Raw genomic sequence first — 18,259 nt, forward strand, 5'->3', positions numbered from 1 at the left:
TAATAATAATAACAACACCTATAATGTATATAATAATACAATAATATATAATAATAATAATAATAATAATAATAATAATTCCTATAATTTCATTGTTTCCATCTTTCCTTGTCATCGACCACCTAACCCCCCCCCCCCCCCAACATCTGTATAGAATGTCAAAGGAACGCTTCTAACGTGGAATCCAGTCATCCACCAGACATATGAGTGAGAGTGTCCAGTAAGATATAAACACACGCACGCACGCACGCACGCACACACACGCACACACGCACTCGGCGTGACGGAATAAACCACTTTCTCCAGCGGGGGAAAAAAAAGGCTGCAACATCTGGCACATCAGGAACAGAAGAGAGCTTGTATAGCTTGCACACTGTAGTACACACACTGTAGCGTAGCATTCACAGGATGTAGAAAGGACCCAAAGCGGAAACACTTCAATTACATCGCCGACAACAACAACAAAAAAAGGGGGGGGGGGACACAAAGTCGGAGCGTCCTGCCGACGAGACCGTGCTGTCTTTTTTTCTATTTATAGCATCCTCGGTTGCGAAGTGAAGATTTGTTGCAGAGTAAAAATTGACGAGAGCGGAAGAAGAAGGAACAGAAGAAACAGAGGAATGAGGAGAAGACACAGCCCTGGTGTGCTATACTATAAAGGAGAACCTGTTGAATAATAAACAGTGTGTACACTAAGACTGAGGGTATGTGGGAAGGGTATTGGGTCACAGCCCTTCTCCATCAGGCATCCAGGAGATCTGTGGTAAGTCCCTTTCTTTGAAGATGAATGTTGATCAGTGTGTGTGTGTGTGTGTGTGTGTGTGTGTGTGTGTGTGTGTGTGTGTGTGTGAAATCAGCTTGAAACTTGAGGGAGTGTCTGTTTCCGGCTCTCTAGTCATTGGCATGCAGCTGTCAGATCTGACAAATAAACAAATAAATAAAATAGCAACATTCTCTTTTGATACCCTGGTAAACCCTGGCGAACATGTTTTGTTCAGCAGTTCTGGTGTTGTGTGTGTGTGTGTGTGTGTGTGTGTGTGTGTCTGTGTCTGTGTGCTTGTGCTTGTGCTTATGCTTACACCAGCTAAAATCATACGCACAATCAGAGTTGCCAGATGTAACACTCTGTGTGTATTCTGTGATCCGGACACACACTGTTTAGTGTATAATAAAATACATTTCCACCCGGACGGTGCGGTACGGTTCGAGATGAATAGCATCCCATTTTGTGAGTCACAATCTGGCAACCCTGGTTGTATGGAAACTTTTTTTTTCTTGGGTTGAGAAAGCACTAGAGAATAAGTATTCATTTTTTCCATTTTGGGTAAAAAGACTGAGAAAACAAGACTGAGAAATAAGAAAAAAAAAGAATGACAAATGACGACGAGGACGGATCGGAAATACACGCATCGTCCGTTACTTCAAATGTGCTGAATGGACAAAAGAAGTATTGTGGACTCACACACACACACACACCAGCTGGGAGCTTGATGAAGTGATCGTACGTCAACGCAAAAGGAGTTCGGTCTCCGAAAGTATTCGAAGGCCAAAGAACTTTTGAGCAACTTGTAATGTGTTCAATGAAAAAGAAATGATCGATATCTTGAGCTTGAATTCTGCAAAAATTTTCAATCTGGTCAAAGGTTTCTCATATCGGCGATGATGCTGTGGATCGATTGACTGATATTGTGGCCTGAGTCTAAAATGCAGCTCTAATCTCTAATCTTAAACAGGTTCGACTTCTAGTAGTACCACCCCTCAACAGAACTCCAACTAGCTGCAACCACCTCCAAATAACGGTTACCAAGGCAACCGTTAGTAGGAACACCTACTACGATAAATTGCTGAACGAAAAATAAGAAAAATTGATTTTCTTATTTTTACAAAAATATTAATTAGCAATGGTGCTAGCGATGTTCTCCTGTGAACGTCACATGACCTTCTCAGGAACCTTGGGGAATGCATCTTCAAGCAACAGATTAGCACCAGAACCGCATGTTTTTAACGTGAATCTTTATCTTGCAGTTCAGACAACACACACACACACACACACACACACACACACACACACACACACACACACATAGCTAATGCAGACACCTCTACAACTTCACCATGTTGTGGTTGGAAAATGCATTTTTATCACCTAACCCTCACCTCCCACCACCCCAACAAAAAAAAAGCAGGCTCTATCTCTTAATCACTGAAGGAAATGTGAACACGATCGTGTCGGATGCCGAGCCCGTAGCTATGTTTCATATCCGCATAGTTTTTTATGCAAATTTTGGGATACAATATAAAAAGTGCTGGACGGAAACACCAGAGGCGAATAAACGTACACTAAGACGGATCATTTTTGTATTCTAGAGCAGTGGTCCGTGGGTCAACTGGTACCGGGCCGCACAGAAACAATACATAACTTACATTATTTCTGTTTTATTTATTATCTGATTCTGTTTTATTTTGGAAAATGACCGGATTCTCTCCACCACATCTGTCTATGACTCACTCTTGATGCATGTCATGATGCCTCGGTCACTTACCTCCATCCACTACCTTCTTAAAGGAGCTCCGGTCACATGACTTACCTCCATCCACTACCTTCTTAAAGGAGCTCCGGTCACATGACTTACCTCTATCCACTACCTTCTTAAAGGAGCTCCGGTCACATGACTTACCTCCATCCACTACCTTCTTAAAGGAGCTCCGGTCACATGACTTACCTCCATCCACTACCTTCTTAAAGGAGCTCCGGTCACATGACTTACGTCCACCCACTACCTTCTTAAAGGAGCTCCGGTCACATGTCTTACCTCCATCCACTACGTTCTTAAAGGAGCTCCGGTCACATGACTTACGTTCCATCCACTACCTTCTTAAAGGAGCTCCGGTCACATGACTTACCTCCATCCACTACCTTCTTAAAGGAGCTCCGGTCACATGACTTACGTCCACCCACTACCTTCTTAAAGGAGCTCCGGTCACATGTCTTACCTCCATCCACTACGTTCTTAAAGGAGCTCCGGTCACATGACTTACGTTCCATCCACTACCTTCTTAAAGGAGCTCCGATGTAAAGTACGATGGATGGTGATGGCATTTAGCGAATAAGTTCCTTGATGTGCATTTTTAAGATAAAAGTAATCAGACTTCTCTGATAACAAATGATTTGATTGGATAATTGGCTCAGAAAACTAAATATTCCTAGACATTTCCCAGTGTAAATGTTTTCAGTGTTCTGAAAAAACCTGGTTGTCGAAATGACTAATACTGTTACCACAAAGTTGGAGGCACTCAATAGTACGTTGGACGTCTTTGGAACTAAGAGAACTACTTTACGTGGGTTGGAGCGGAAGATTTCCTGCTTTAGAGCTCTGACCTCAACCCTGTTGAACACTTTCGGGATGCACCTCCTGAACATCGCTCTACATCAGTACGGGACTTTACTAACACCCTTGTAGCTGAATGAGCACAAATCTCCACAAGCACACTCCAAAATCTAGTGAAACATCTTCCCAGAAGAGTGAAGGTTATTATTATGGCAAATGACGACAATGGGAGGTTCGTAAAGCTCAAACGTCTGCGCTTATTGTGTTCTTTCTTTAGAATGTGTTCATGATGCAGCAGTTTCTCAGAGAAAGCTTTGACTGTCCTCCGTAGGAAGCTGTTATATGGTAGGTGAGAAGTGGTGGGTAGGCGGAAGGAGAAACCGAGAAAGAAAAAATGTGCCTTCTTTTCTAACTAGCCAGCATTTCTTTTTTTCTTTGGTAATTCAAACAGCGCACATTGTGTCGATCTTGGTTGGGAACCAGTGTGAAGGAATTCCTTACGGATCCAAGTTTTTCCTTGGAATGTTATTAGTTATTGAGTATATTAGTCAGCAATATTTGTATGCTTATACAATATACACTATAAAGACAAAGGTTTGTGCATATAAGAAGTTTAAAGAAGTTTGCTTTTTAAACATCCTATACCACAGTTTGTCTCCATTTCCAGTTATAGTTCCCTCTACTCTTCTGGGATGAGGTTCCACTAGATTTTAAAGTGTGGTTGAGGAGATTTGTGCTCATTCATCCACGTCAGGTCCTGATGTAGGTGAAGGTCCTGAAAGGTGTTCAGGAATTGCGGATGTGGTAAAAGATGTTCAAATAGGATTGAGGTCAATGTTTTTCACCGGGACACTCAAGATCTTCCACTCCAATGGATGTAAAGCATATCAGGCAGCTTGCTTTACACACAGGAGCATTGTCCCAAATCTGTTCCAGGATGAGTTCATTTGAAGGAAAAGTTTAATGGTAGCATGTTCAGAGACATTCTATAGAATTGTATGATTCCAAATGTGTGGTAACATTTTGGGGAGGAACCACATATGGGTGAATTCCGTCTAGAATTCCGTCTAGTTTTCCTGAACTGACACCAGTAATTTGTATGTAATGAAAATTGGGTTTCAGTTGATGGAATATTCAGGTCCCTGTCTACGGTGCCTATGAGAGTGAGACGTCTTTCCGATTCCCTCGCGAAGTAAGGTGAACGCGAAGTGGAATTAGGAAGGAAACAAAGTGTTTCCTCACATTGTGCAGAGTCGGAAGGGCCGGCCATCGCCTGCTGACAGGCGTTTCCTCCCGTAGCGGACCACATTCACACACTGGGGGTGGAGACTGTTTTACTGGCACAGCTGGTGTGTCAAGAGTGTGTCAGTGGGTCAGTGATCACTTTGGGCTTTTTTTTGAAGCTAAGAAACAGATTTACACATGGATTTAAACTGAGCTAATGTGCATTTGCCAGTGGAGATCTGTAAGTATAGATATATATATATATACATATGTTGCGTTTTGACTGGGAACGATGGGATTTTTATTTATATTAGACCCGTCAACAGTCTGAGGTGCGAGTAAGTCTCTTAGATGAAGGCTGATTTTATTTTAGAAGAAAACCTTTAATAACTGGGGGGGTCGGGGGGAACAAAATATTGGGCCGAAACAAGTGGGATCTGTGGGCCGTTAGTCCATTTTTAGTCCATTTATTTTTTCAACATACTCCAAAGACCTTCTTGAGCATACCAGAGTTGTTGTTTTTATAACCAGATATACATAGTAATAATTTTGTTGATAAAATCTCATACCACACTTCCATATCATGATGTCTTGGTTGTTTGGAACAAAAGGAGAACCATGAATACATTTTAATATCAATTTACATAAACCAGCGAGAGTTGGAGTTTTTGCTTTGGTTCTAATACTAATACTAAGACTAATATTAGTCATACTGGTATCAGATACACAAAAGCAAACCCATGCTGAGTGTAAAAGCAACATGAGAACTCTCCTCAGAAAAGGACATTTAAGGACAAACCAGAGCCTGGGGAGGACTACAGGGACAACAATTGTTGAAGCTCTTCTTCAATTGTAAAGTTTAAAATAAAACGTACGTTTTAATCGAAGAAAGTTCTCACACCTCCTTCCATCGTCAACATGTAGCCTAGTAGCAATAATGCGTTCTCCCCCCACACTGTCTTGCAGTTCTAAGTGTTGCTATGGCAACCAGCGCCGTGCCAAGCGACAACCTCCCCACCTACAAGCTGGTGGTGGTGGGCGACGGCGGTGTGGGAAAGAGCGCCCTCACCATCCAGTTCTTCCAGAAAATCTTTGTGCCAGACTACGACCCGACCATCGAGGACTCGTACCTGAAGCACACAGAGATCGATGGCCAGTGGGCGATTCTGGACGGTAAGGCTGACAAACACTTCAGTATTCATTATGGGATTTGTAATTATGCTTGATTTGAATATGTTTGTTTTCTGTTTGCTAAATTTTGTGAATTTTTTTTCATACAAAACCAGCCATCTGTTCCTTTTTAATTCAGTTGTATTCGCCTGAGCCTGCACACTGGTCGAATTGATCAAGTATAGACCTGGTGGTGAAGCTACTAATTTGCTTGCTGAACTGCATTACAGGCAATACATATTCATCATTGAAAATCATTAGCATGCACCAACTCATTTTGGCTCCTGAATAAGACCCTTAACATCCCGGCTGATCAGTTAGATGTAATTTCACAGGTGCATAATTCTGATGGTTGATTCTTCTTGGTGACCAAGTTGACTTCATATACATTATAGAAATTGGAGGTACACAATTGTACAGTATTGTACAGTAACATGTGTTTGGATGTGTTGGAATGAAATTTCCCCTTGAACTAGGATTGCGAAACAATGCCAGCTCCATAAAGATATCCTTTAGTGTGGAAGATCTTAAGTGGCCAGCTATAGAGCTCTGACCTCAACCCTATTGAACACCATTGGACGAATTGGAACACTGGAGGTCTACACTTCACCTATACCAGTACCTGACTTTACCCAAATGAGGATGGGTTCCCCTTTTGAGTCTGGTTCCTCTCAAGGTTTCTTCCTCATTACATCTAAGGGAGTTTTTCCTTGCCACAGTCGCCATGGCTGCTCATCAGGGATAAATGCACACCATTCACCTTGACTGTTGATTTCTGTAAAGCTGCTTTGAGACAATGTCTGTTGTGAAAAGCGCTATACAAATAAACTTGACTTGACTTGACTTGACTTTAAGAATTCTCTTGTTGCTGAATGAGCACAAAATCTCCACAAGAACACTCTAAAAATCTAGTGGAACATCGTACCAGAAGATACTAAGCTTCGTGTTAGAGATTAGCGGCACAACCTAACATTACGATATAAGTCGTTTGTTCTACCGTATTGACTCAATCAGAGGAAGTTGTAACCTGTTAATTGTGTAATTCGGCCACACTGTAAAAGCAATAAAAACATAACTGTATTTCCATCCAGTCTTTAACCAAAGCACAGTCCAAAGTACAGTCGAATGCTAATCTACAAACACAGCATAGTTTTAATGTTTCTTCCTTGTTTTCTTTTACAGTACTGGACACAGCAGGTCAGGAGGAGTTCAGTGCCATGCGTGAGCAGTATATGAGGACTGGAGACGGCTTCCTCATTGTCTTCTCGGTCACAGACAAGGCCAGCTTCGAGCACGTCGACCGATTTCACCAGCTCATCCTCAGGGTGAAAGATCGGTGAGATCGCCGTTCGTCTCTTCCCTCACTGACACCTTTAAACCCTGAAGTAGAACATCTCACAGCTTGTGGCTTTCATTTCGTCTTGAATAGCAGTGTGCCACTTAAGAGTCTGTTGTGTTTTCTTTCTTGCAGAGAGTCCTTTCCCATGATCCTCGTAGCTAATAAAGTGGACCTGGTTCATTTGAGGAAGGTGACGAATGAACAGGGATGTGAGATGGCTGCCAAACACAGTGTAGGTTTGACTATACGTTTATGTCCTCTTTTGCTCAGCCTTTAATGTTATAGTTTTAACCCTTAACAATCATTACCTTTCTTTTTGTCCAAATTATATATCACTTATAACCAGTACATTATTTACATTTTGTACTTGATCAGAGTATTTCCAATTTGGGAAACTTTTAATTTACTACATATTAGAAAATCACATTTCTAATACATAAATTGAGTTAAATGTGGTTGAAGGAGAAGCTGACCATGCACTTCTTTGCTACACATGTAATCCATAAAAATCAAGACTCAATTTTATAAAATGAAAGAAAGCCTATATGGGCAAACGTATTGGGACACCTGAAAGTTAAGTTTCATGTATTAGACTGGAGGGTGTTAGGTTGCCTGGTATAGACTGACGTCTGTCCTACTGAACACTTCTGGGCTGATTAAGAATCCTGACTGCACTTCAAGCCTCCACACCCTACATTGGTACTTGAATTTCTTATCGCCATTGATCATTGAAATCTCCGGAAACACTCTCCAAATCAATTTCATTTCATTATATGAGGAGTAAATGTGGAATGGGATTCAGAACATTTGAATCTTATTTTCAGGAGTCCATATAAACTTTTGTCCATATAATGTATCCATGGTTTGGCTGAGAAGTAACTTTTGCTCAGAAGTGTTACAATTTTCATTTCCATGCACTATTAAGTGACCATACTCTTTCATTCCATTGGCATTATATAGCATTTGTGAGTATATTTATATTTAAGTAAATTTTTCTGCAAAATTCTAAAATAATCTCTTTATCGTACCTCATGCACAATACTGTTATTCGCACTACCATGCACTCTTACACATTATGTACATTACTGATCTGTCATATACTCTGTATTCATGTTTAATTCTCATACTCATATTGTCTCACATTGTCTGTATCGTCTTGTGTAGTCTTTTTTGTCTCGTCTCGTCTGTTTTGTCTTGTATAGTCCAAGCTAAATGTATAGTGTTATTTATGTCACTAACAGCTGGAACCAAATTCCTTGTGTTTACCAACACACTTTGCCAACCTTCTGATTCTAAAACTGATTCTGATACGCAGACACATCATTCGGAGTATAGTGAAGAAACCGCGTACGTTCCCTCTGCTAGATTGCAGAAAAACATCATGTTCCTTGCTACTTTAAAAAGAGAATATGAATATGAATTTAAAAAAAAATTAGTGACGAGACCGCAAGCGTAACCGCACGGGGCAAGGAGAAGGAGTGCGAAGGACAAAAAGTCATTTCCTCACTTTGTCTTTAGACAGAAACGTATGAAGGAAGTCGCGGAAACTTTCACTCTCCTTTCAGTGGGCACTTTATTCTGGTCATGTGACACTGCTCATGTTTTAATTCGGAAGTTGTATTTATTAATGCGACTTCTACTTTAATTAATAATAATTTTAATGGCAGAAATCACCTTAAGTTATATGAAACATCCACCTGAATCTGAAAATAGAATCATAGAATATATCTGACTCGGAAATAGGGACACATACACAATTAAAAGTAAAAAAAAATTGAACCCAACCTTATTTTTAACCTCTTCTAAGTTAGATTTTTGAATTCCCTATGGTGAAACATGTTCCGCCTCTATCTTCTAGCTACCTTACAAAGGGGTCCCAGATTTCGTCAAATGTAATGTCATGGAATAAGTGATCAATTCTACAAAATCTACTGAGCCACCAAAGGAAATCTGTCCATAATAAATCGTAACAAAATCCATTATTGGAGATGAACCCCCCTAATGCCAGTAGCAAGTTCTTCACTAAGTCCCAATAAACCAATTTTCCCCAATTCTATGCAAACACTTGACCAGAACTGCTTGAACCTGAACCCCTACCCCCGCAAAAGCGATGCGTAAGGGTTCCTTAGCAGCCTTGCATTTATTGCAGGACAGATTGGGGTTTATTTTGCGTCTGTGAGGAAAATGTTAGCGATAAAATATTTCCCTGTATGCAATATCTGCTAAGAGGTTGCTTCACATGCCACTCTAAACAATATAATGTTCGATGGCATTAAAGAAGCGTTTATAGATTTTCTTTGGACATCGAAATATGCATGATATTTACTGTAAAAGCAGTAGCTTTTGGCACAAATTCCAAAGCATCTACATCAGAGCTCACTCTCTGTAAGGCTTTGGCATTTCTCCATAACACATCTCCAACTAAGTTGCTCCTGCTACTGTCTTTAATTAGAAAACGATGAGCAAGCCCAAATAGAGTCGCAAATACTGGCTAAGATGGAACCAACACAGGAAGAGAGCTTGTTTTTTCCCCCTCGAGCCCAAAGACTAGTGGGATTGGCAGAGACACAGAGCCAGAAGCTTATTTTAGTGTGTGTGGTGAATTGCAGGCTCCTCTGTTGACTCAGCCCCAAAAACAGTCTGTTATTAAGGTCCTGTTTGCCCACGTGATGATCCAGTCGAAGACGGTCCCTTTATTTCCAGCTGTCTTTCTTTATATTTATAGAACCCGTGAGTCATCGTGTATTAGAGTTGCATCGTGTATGAGATTCATTGGGAAAAAATTATCTTTCATTCACAAAACAGATCACTTACATCGAGACGAGCGCTAAGGATCCACCCATGAACGTGGACAAAGCCTTTCACGAGCTGGTCCGAGTAATCAGGTAGGGCAATGGTTCAAAATGTATACATGTAAGCTATAGTGTGATTATCATATTCCTGTGTGATTTAATGATTAATCGTTTAGAATACTGTGCATCTCTAATACTTACAACTGTATGGTAATGTGCAGAGCTTTTTCCAGCAATCCCACTGCCCTCATACGTTGCCATGTTTACCTCCTGCTTACCGACAGCCAGTTGCATTTAAAGAGGGGAAACATTTTAACATATCAAGGGCCAAATCTTATAAAAAGTGCAATATTTGCATGAGGAAAGTTCCAGAAGACTATTCAGAGACTAGCCAGGCAAACTGATTTTTATCACCCGCAAGGTTGCCAGATGTTTCTTTAATAGAAGCATTTTTTTTATAGTAATATAATATTTAAAATGCTTTCCCTAACCACCAAGCACTTGTCTTTAAGGCTGAAAAAGTAGAAAATGTGAACTAAAGAATCATGTAGTGTCCCCCTGCCCTCCAAATATAAGGTTTTCCACTTCAAATCAGGGACGTTAATCATATCTTTGTCTAGCGTATCCACTTTGTATACACTACACAGCCGTTAGGCAATAACCCGCATTGTGCATAATAAAAAAAATCTCCAGAGCGCAAGAGTCATTATTCTTATTATATCTTGTGCCAACTTTCTAAATTAAACTTTAACCACAAGTATGTACAGTTTATAGTTCAGTTCAAATTCATTTGTATAGTACTTTTGACAATAAACATTGTCCCAAAGCAGAAACACACTATATGGACAGATTTTATAGATTTGTAAGCGCTTTATGAACATTAAAATTCCACATTTATTCCCCTTTTGCTGTTACAGTGACCACCAGTCTTTTGGGAGGCCTGGTTGTGTAGAATCGTGCTCAATTATACACAAGGGTGTTAGTAAAGTCAGGTAGTGATGTACTTTGAGGCCTGGGGTGCAGTCAGCATTCAAATTCTTCCGTTCAATAAGGAGGCCAATTAAGAACATCTACTCCTACCCATATAAACCATATTTTTTGGTTTTGTGCACGGAGGCATTGTCATGCTTGAACAGGTTTGGGTCTACTGCTTCGAATGAAGGTCACATTTTAAGCATCCAAAGACATCCTATACCGTTGTACCCCCTCCAATTTTGGCGTAATAGTTTGTTAAAGAAACACAGATGGCAGGAAATCCCAATGGATGGTGTCCCAATACTCTTGTCCATTTAGTGTACTGTATAATAATCATTTTAAGTAATACATTTGTCCCAATAAGTCTAACGCCAATGAGTAGTCAGAGATTACAGTGGCAAGGAAAAACGATGATGATATGGGGAAGAAACCTTGAGAGGAACCATACTCAAAAGGACCCAAAAGACCCATCCTCATCTGGGAGACCATTGTCCATTCATTTCACCAATGAACACTTGAGGGCAAAACTATTGATGGCACTTGTAACAAAAATCTTAATATTAATTACAGTCAAAATTCAACCCTGTTTAACCCTAATGTACCCTCATGTGTCTAACAAAGCCTGTATCCTAATGAACCAGTACCAGGATGCATTATTAATAAAGTTCAGAGTATTAATAGAGTTTAGAGCACTGTTATTAGTCACTCTGGATACCAGCGTCTGCCAAATGCTATCATCATATATAAATATAATCACAGATTCATAATGCAACACATTACATATATGGTATTGAAAGATTTCCGTATCCACGGTGATTTAGAGGAAGTACTTTGACGTCTTCATCAACAAATACAGATTGATAACTTTCACTAGGTTCCAGATGATGAGTACCATCAGTCTACAGGTTTTTTGGGAGTGAAAAAATAGTATAGTAAAGTAATCCTGGAAGAAGTAGATGTAGTTTAAAGAACCATGAACATCAAGTGTATTCGTTCCACCACCAATATGAGTCTTGAGGCATGTCTTCTTGTAGCCTGAGAGATGGTACGACCAGTTGAGCAGTGTTTGAGAATCCGAGGTAGCAGGGTGAGATAAGATTGGTGAGGTTGTTTCAAATGTGATGTGGGCAGCTACAGGAAGCCAGAAGTGGGATACTATTGAAGATCGTAGGAAGGTTGATGATAATTCATGCATCTGCATTCTGGATCAACACAACAGCCTAGTGATTTGAGGATGAAGCTGACACATGGTAATAATTGAAGCTATTAAGAAAATAATGAGCTTATTGCAAGTAAAATAGTCCAGAAGACATCAGGCAACCTGAGCGTAACCCTTTTTGTGTAAGAACTATGCAGAAAATGTTTTTGCAGGAATTTTTTTTCTGACTCAAGTCACCCCGTTATCTCCCCACCTCTTTCTTCTGTATTTCAATTTCCTTTTTTTTTAAACTTCCTTCTATTCTCTTCTAGACAACAAGTACCAGAGAGGAATCTGAAGAAAAAGAAGAAGATGAAATGGCGAGGAGACCGAGCGGACGTTTCTCCCAAATTCCGTTGCACAATATTGTGACCTCGTGCTCTTTCTTGCTCAATACAGAACGGCGGTCTCGCCGCGATCGGCAGGGAAAGCACAGATTAAAATAATAATAATAATGATAATAATAATAATAATAAAAGATACTGCCAAGCTGAAAAGACGTCTTAAATGGTTAGCAGCTGTTTTGCACACCTGTAGAGACGAGTTGAGTGGAGGTTATGGGCTGTGCAGATGTTCAGGCCTTTTCTCGAGCTCGATTGTCACAAGCGTATAGGGTGCTGGCTGCCTTCCATGTGTTCAGTGGGATGGACGGTTTTTCGCTCTTATCGCTTTTGCGTCTTTGTACTAAAATGAAGTGTATGAAGTTGTGGCTTGGCCAAAAGAAAAGCCAGTCATTAGCACAGGAGAATGCTAATGCTGTCTTGGGAATTTGGGATACCTCCTCAACATGGCCTTTACTGTTAAGCACAAATGGACAGGTGAGACCGGAATGGACCTTTCCATATTTTTTTTTTTTTTTTTAATTTTTTTTTGCACTTTGATATTTGATATTGCACAGATATCATCCACGGTCGACGTACTAAAGACTTTTTTTTTTGCCTTCGGTTTTAAATGGCTTATGTTGCACTTATATAGTCTGCTCATTGGTTTTTTTTTTTATTTATTTTTTGATTTCCTTACCAATGTAATTTTTTTTGCATTTTTCTGTCTATAAGTCTATTATTGTATCACATCATCTTCATGCTGCACTAACAACTTTCAATTTTTGCTCCCAAAACAATAGAGGGCATTTTTTTTTTTTTTGCATTACCAGACTAGCATAAATATATATTAGGAATTGTTCCTTTTTTTTACATTTTTTTATTTAAAAAAGTCTTTTTATTGAGATTTATTCTAATCTGATTCATTCAGTGTTGGAGCTTCTGTACAGGTTTCTTTTTTTCAAATCCCACAACTGCCCAAGAACAGCTGGATTTGATTGTTTTTTATTTTATAATACATAAAGCATCCACCAGATGTGATGCTGCTGTAATACTGCCACACTACACCTTCGACCAAATACAGTAGGCGCACAAATATGAAGAATCATGTTCATGTCCAATCAACTCCACTGTAGGCTGATGTTGGATCAAATGATAGAAAATATATGGGATCAGATCATATAACATTGAATGTTTTTTTCTTTACATCGATGCTGAACTTTTCATACTTCCATAGAAAAGATGTTTTCATGTCGGAAAGCAGGAAGTCGACAATCTACGAGCGACGCGTGATAACATCCTCTACTTCCTGTCTTTTCTCAGAATCAGCAGGAGCTTCAAGAGAAGTGATAAGGAAATATGAGCCTTGTTTTCATACACTTGTTTCTTTTATAGTTAGAATCGTGAAGAGGGTTTTACATGATAATTCTCGTAACTCAATGGACCTTAAAAGGAGAATGAACTTTTATGATGTTTCCCAGAAGGACAATCTATAGAAGATGAATGATTTCCAGTTTGAAACCTTGTTTTAAACAGTGTATTGTCTCTGATGTGTGGTGTAATGTGAGGCATCCCTGAAGACACCCAAAGTCTCCATACCTTTGAAGTTTAAATGATAATGAATGGCCAGTCTTTACATTCAGTGTTTATAATTTGATTGTGAACATAAAGATCGTAGACGAACCTATGATGTAATTGCATATTTGTGGGCACACCAACTGTGTATGTTTTCATTGTTGTAAATACAGTATGTGAAGGGTAAAAAATGGGACAGTATGTGCAGTATTCGAAGATCTGAGAATCATTGAGGTGTACAAATACATTAGATTACTTTTTTTTTACATTCATACAATTTTTCTGTGTGAACACAAAAACATTCGTGGACACCTGACCATAAGATTGTGCTTTTTTGAACACACTATTCCGCATATCGTCTCTACTGGGAGGATGTTCCACTAGATTTTGGAGTGCGCTTGTCTAGATTTGTGCTTATTTAAACAAGGGGATGTGAGGAACGTCATCTGCTGATGTAGGGTGGGGAGGCTTGGGGGGCAGTCAGTGTTTTAATTCCTTCTAGAGCTCTGGAATTTCTTGAGCAGGCCACTTAAGATCTCCCAAAGGGAAGATTTAATGCTACGTATGCAAAAACATCCTATACTGTTGTGTGTCTCCAACTTCGTGGTAACCGTTTGAAGAAGAACCACATAAGGCTGAAAAAGTCAAGTGTCCCAATACTTTTGCCCATACAGTGTATATTATTATTTCAAAAACAAATGCAATATGAACTTAGACCTCCCTTGCTTTATTGAGACAATAAACTGTCATAATTCCTTCATGTAATGACATTTATTACATCTAGGGGGCGTCTCACAAGCACTAGCAGTTTATCTTCATTATTATATTTTTCCTATAAACTCTGGGGATCCTATTTATATGTGTCTTCGATCACCTTTGCAGTATTAAAATAGTACTAAACATGTACAACCTTGCCAAAACAAATTCAGACACGGTGCTCTTGTGCGTTGTGTGTTACCAGTAAAAATGTACGCATGTTTTTGAAAAAAAATTTGTTTTAGTACATCTGTATTGAGGATGTCATCGTTTTGTTTCTTTTATTCTTTCCATTCCTCTTTATTTATTTCACTGTCCGTTTCAAATAAAAAACCCCTAATGATACATTCCTTGATTTATTAAACTGTGTGTAGGCTCACAATCACAATTCGATATAAACAACTGTTTATACACTCACAATTTGATAAAGACAATTGTATATAAACTCACAATTCAATATAAACATTTGTATATACACTCAAAATTCAATATAAGAAATTGTATATAAACCTACAATTCAATATAAACAGTTGTTTATAGACTCAATTCTACAAAGACAATTGTATATAGACTCACAATTCAATATAAACAATTGTATATAAACCTACAATTTAATATATACAATTGTTAATTAACTCAATTCAACAAAGACAATTGTATATACACTCACAATTCAATAGATCATTTCATATAGACTCGATTCTACATAGACAACTGTTTATAGACTCAATTCTATATAGACAATTTGATAAAAACTCACAATTCAATATAAACAATTGTATATAAACCTACAATTCAATATAAACAGTTGTTTATAGACTCAATTCTACAAAGACAATTGTATATAGACTCACAATTCAATATAAACAATTGTATATAAACCTACAATTTAATATATACAATTGTTAATTAACTCAATTCAACAAAGACAATTGTATATACACTCACAATTCAATAGATCATTTCATATAGACTCGATTCTACATAGACAACTGTTTATAGACTCAATTCTATATAGACAATTTGATAAAAACTCACAATTCAATATAAACAATTGTATATAAACCTACAATTCAATATAAACAGTTGTTTATAGACTCAATTCTACATTGACAATTGTATATAAACTCACAATTCGATATAGATAATTTTATATAGACTTACAATTTAATATAAACAATTGTATATAAACCTACAATTCAATATAAACAGTTGTTTATAGACTCAATTCTACATTGACAATTGTATATAAACTCACAATTCAATATAGATAATTTTATATAGTCTTACAATTTAATATAAACAATTGTTTATAAACTCAATTCAACAAAGACAATTTCATATAGACTCACAATTTAATAGACAATTTCATACAGACTCGATTCTACATAGACAACTGTTTATAGACTCAATTCTATATAGACAATTTGATAAAAACTCACAATTCAATATAAACAATTATTTATACACTCGCAATTCTATATAGACAATTTAACATAAACTCACAATTCAATATAAACAGTTGTTTATAGACTCAATTCTACATGATCGATTGTATATAGACTCACAATTCTATAGACAATTTTATATAGACTTTCAATTTAATATGAACAATTGTTTATAAACTCAATTCAACAAAGACAATTTCATATAGACTCACAATTTAATAGACAATTTCATATAGACTCGATTCTACATAGACAACTGTTTATAGACTCAATTCTATATAGACAATTTGATAAAAACTCACAATTCAATATAAACAATTATTTATACACTCGCAATTCTATATAGACAATTTAACATAAACTCACAATTCAATATAAACCATTGTATATAAACCTACAATTCAATATAAACAGTTGTTTATAGACTCAATTCTACATGATCGATTGTATATAGACTCACAATTCTATAGACAATTTTATATAGACTTTCAATTTAATATGAACAATTGTTTATAAACTCAATTCAACAAAGACAATTTCATATAGACTCACAATTTAATAGACAATTTCATACAGACTCGATTCTACATAGACAACTGTTTATAGACTCAATTCTATATAGACAATTTGATAAAAACTCACAATTCAATATAAACAATTATTTATACACTCGCAATTCTATATAGACAATTTAACATAAACTCACAATTCAATATAAACAGTTGTTTATAGACTCAATTCTACATGATCGATTGTATATAGACTCACAATTCTATAGACAATTTTATATAGACTTTCAATTTAATATGAACAATTGTTTATAAACTCAATTCAACAAAGACAATTTCATATAGACTCACAATTTAATAGACAATTTCATACAGACTCGATTCTACATAGACAACTGTTTATAGACTCAATTCTATATATACATATAGACAATTTGATAAAAACTCACAATTCAATATAAACACTTATTTATAGACTCGCAATTCTATATAGACAATTTAACATAAACTCACAATTCAATATAAACAATTGTATATAAACCTACAATTTAATATATACAATTGTTTATAAACTCAATTCAACAAAGACAAATGTATATACACTCACAATTCAATAGACAAATTCATATAGACTCGATTCTACATAGACAACTGTTTATAGACTCAGTTCTATATAGACAAATTGATATAAACTCACAATTGCTTATAAACTATTATTTATAGACTCAGAATTCTATATAGACAATTTGATAAAAACTCACAATTCAATATAAACAATTATTTATAGACACAACTCTATATAGACAATTTAATATAGACTCACAATTCAATATAAACAATTGTATATAAACCTACAATTCAATATAAACAGTTGTTTATAAACTCAATTCAACAAAGACAATTTCATATAGACTCACAATTCAATATAAACAATTGTATATAAACCTACAATTTAATATAAACAATTATTTATAGACACAATTCTATATAATCAATTGTATATAAACTCACAATTCAATATAAACAATTGTATATAAACCTACAATTCAATATAAACAGTTGTTTATAGACTCAATTCTACATGATCAATTGTATATAAACTCACAATTCTATAGACAATTTTATATACGTAGACTCGATTCTACATAGACAACTGATTATAGACTCAATTTTATATAGACAATTTGATATAAACTCACGATTCAACATTAACAATTGTATGTAAAGGTGCATCTGAATAAATTAGAATATTATTAAAAAGTTGATTTATTTTAGAAATTCAATATAAAAATTCAATGACTCAGCTGATTACTTAATGGTAAAGACCAAATTGGCCAATTGATGGAAGGTTTACAGAGATATTTTATGCTCCCTTGTAAAAGTGTGTAATTCTTGAACAGTTGTCTCAATAACAGCATCTAGTGACTCAGGTTGCTTGATTACTGTCAGAGAACCACCAGCCACGCCCCCCCTCTAATGCTCAACACTCTCGCTCAGCCTCTCCCTCCTATTAATCAGCTGCACCTGTTTTCATTTAATCCGTCCCCTTAAAAAGGTCTCTCTCCCCTTCACTCGCCCTCCAGTCTTCCGTATACCTACTCTAGATCCATTTTCTGAATCTCCA

General features: G+C 37.0%; 1 protein-coding gene across 2 annotated transcripts; it reads left to right on the forward strand.

Annotated features, from left to right (window-relative positions):
- Positions 1 to 265: 265 nt before the first annotated feature.
- mrasa (muscle RAS oncogene homolog a) lies at positions 266 to 15,023 on the forward strand. Of its 2 annotated transcripts, none has more exons than XM_083537834.1 (6): positions 266 to 763; positions 5,520 to 5,726; positions 6,906 to 7,059; positions 7,195 to 7,294; positions 9,868 to 9,947; positions 12,300 to 15,023. In XM_083537834.1, exons 2-6 carry the CDS (start codon positions 5,534 to 5,536, stop codon positions 12,397 to 12,399), a joined length of 627 nt encoding a protein of 208 aa, XP_083393960.1. In that variant the 5' UTR covers positions 266 to 763; positions 5,520 to 5,533; the 3' UTR covers positions 12,400 to 15,023. The 2 variants fall into 2 exon arrangements, with proteins under 2 accessions (XP_083393960.1, XP_083393961.1); XM_083537835.1 differs by lacking the exon at positions 266 to 763 and adding an exon at positions 5,301 to 5,424.
- Positions 15,024 to 18,259: the final 3,236 nt, after the last annotated feature.

The sequence above is a fragment of the Silurus aristotelis genome (genome assembly GCF_946808225.1).
Source record: "Silurus aristotelis genome assembly, chromosome: 3".
Lineage (NCBI taxonomy): Eukaryota > Metazoa > Chordata > Actinopteri > Siluriformes > Siluridae > Silurus > Silurus aristotelis.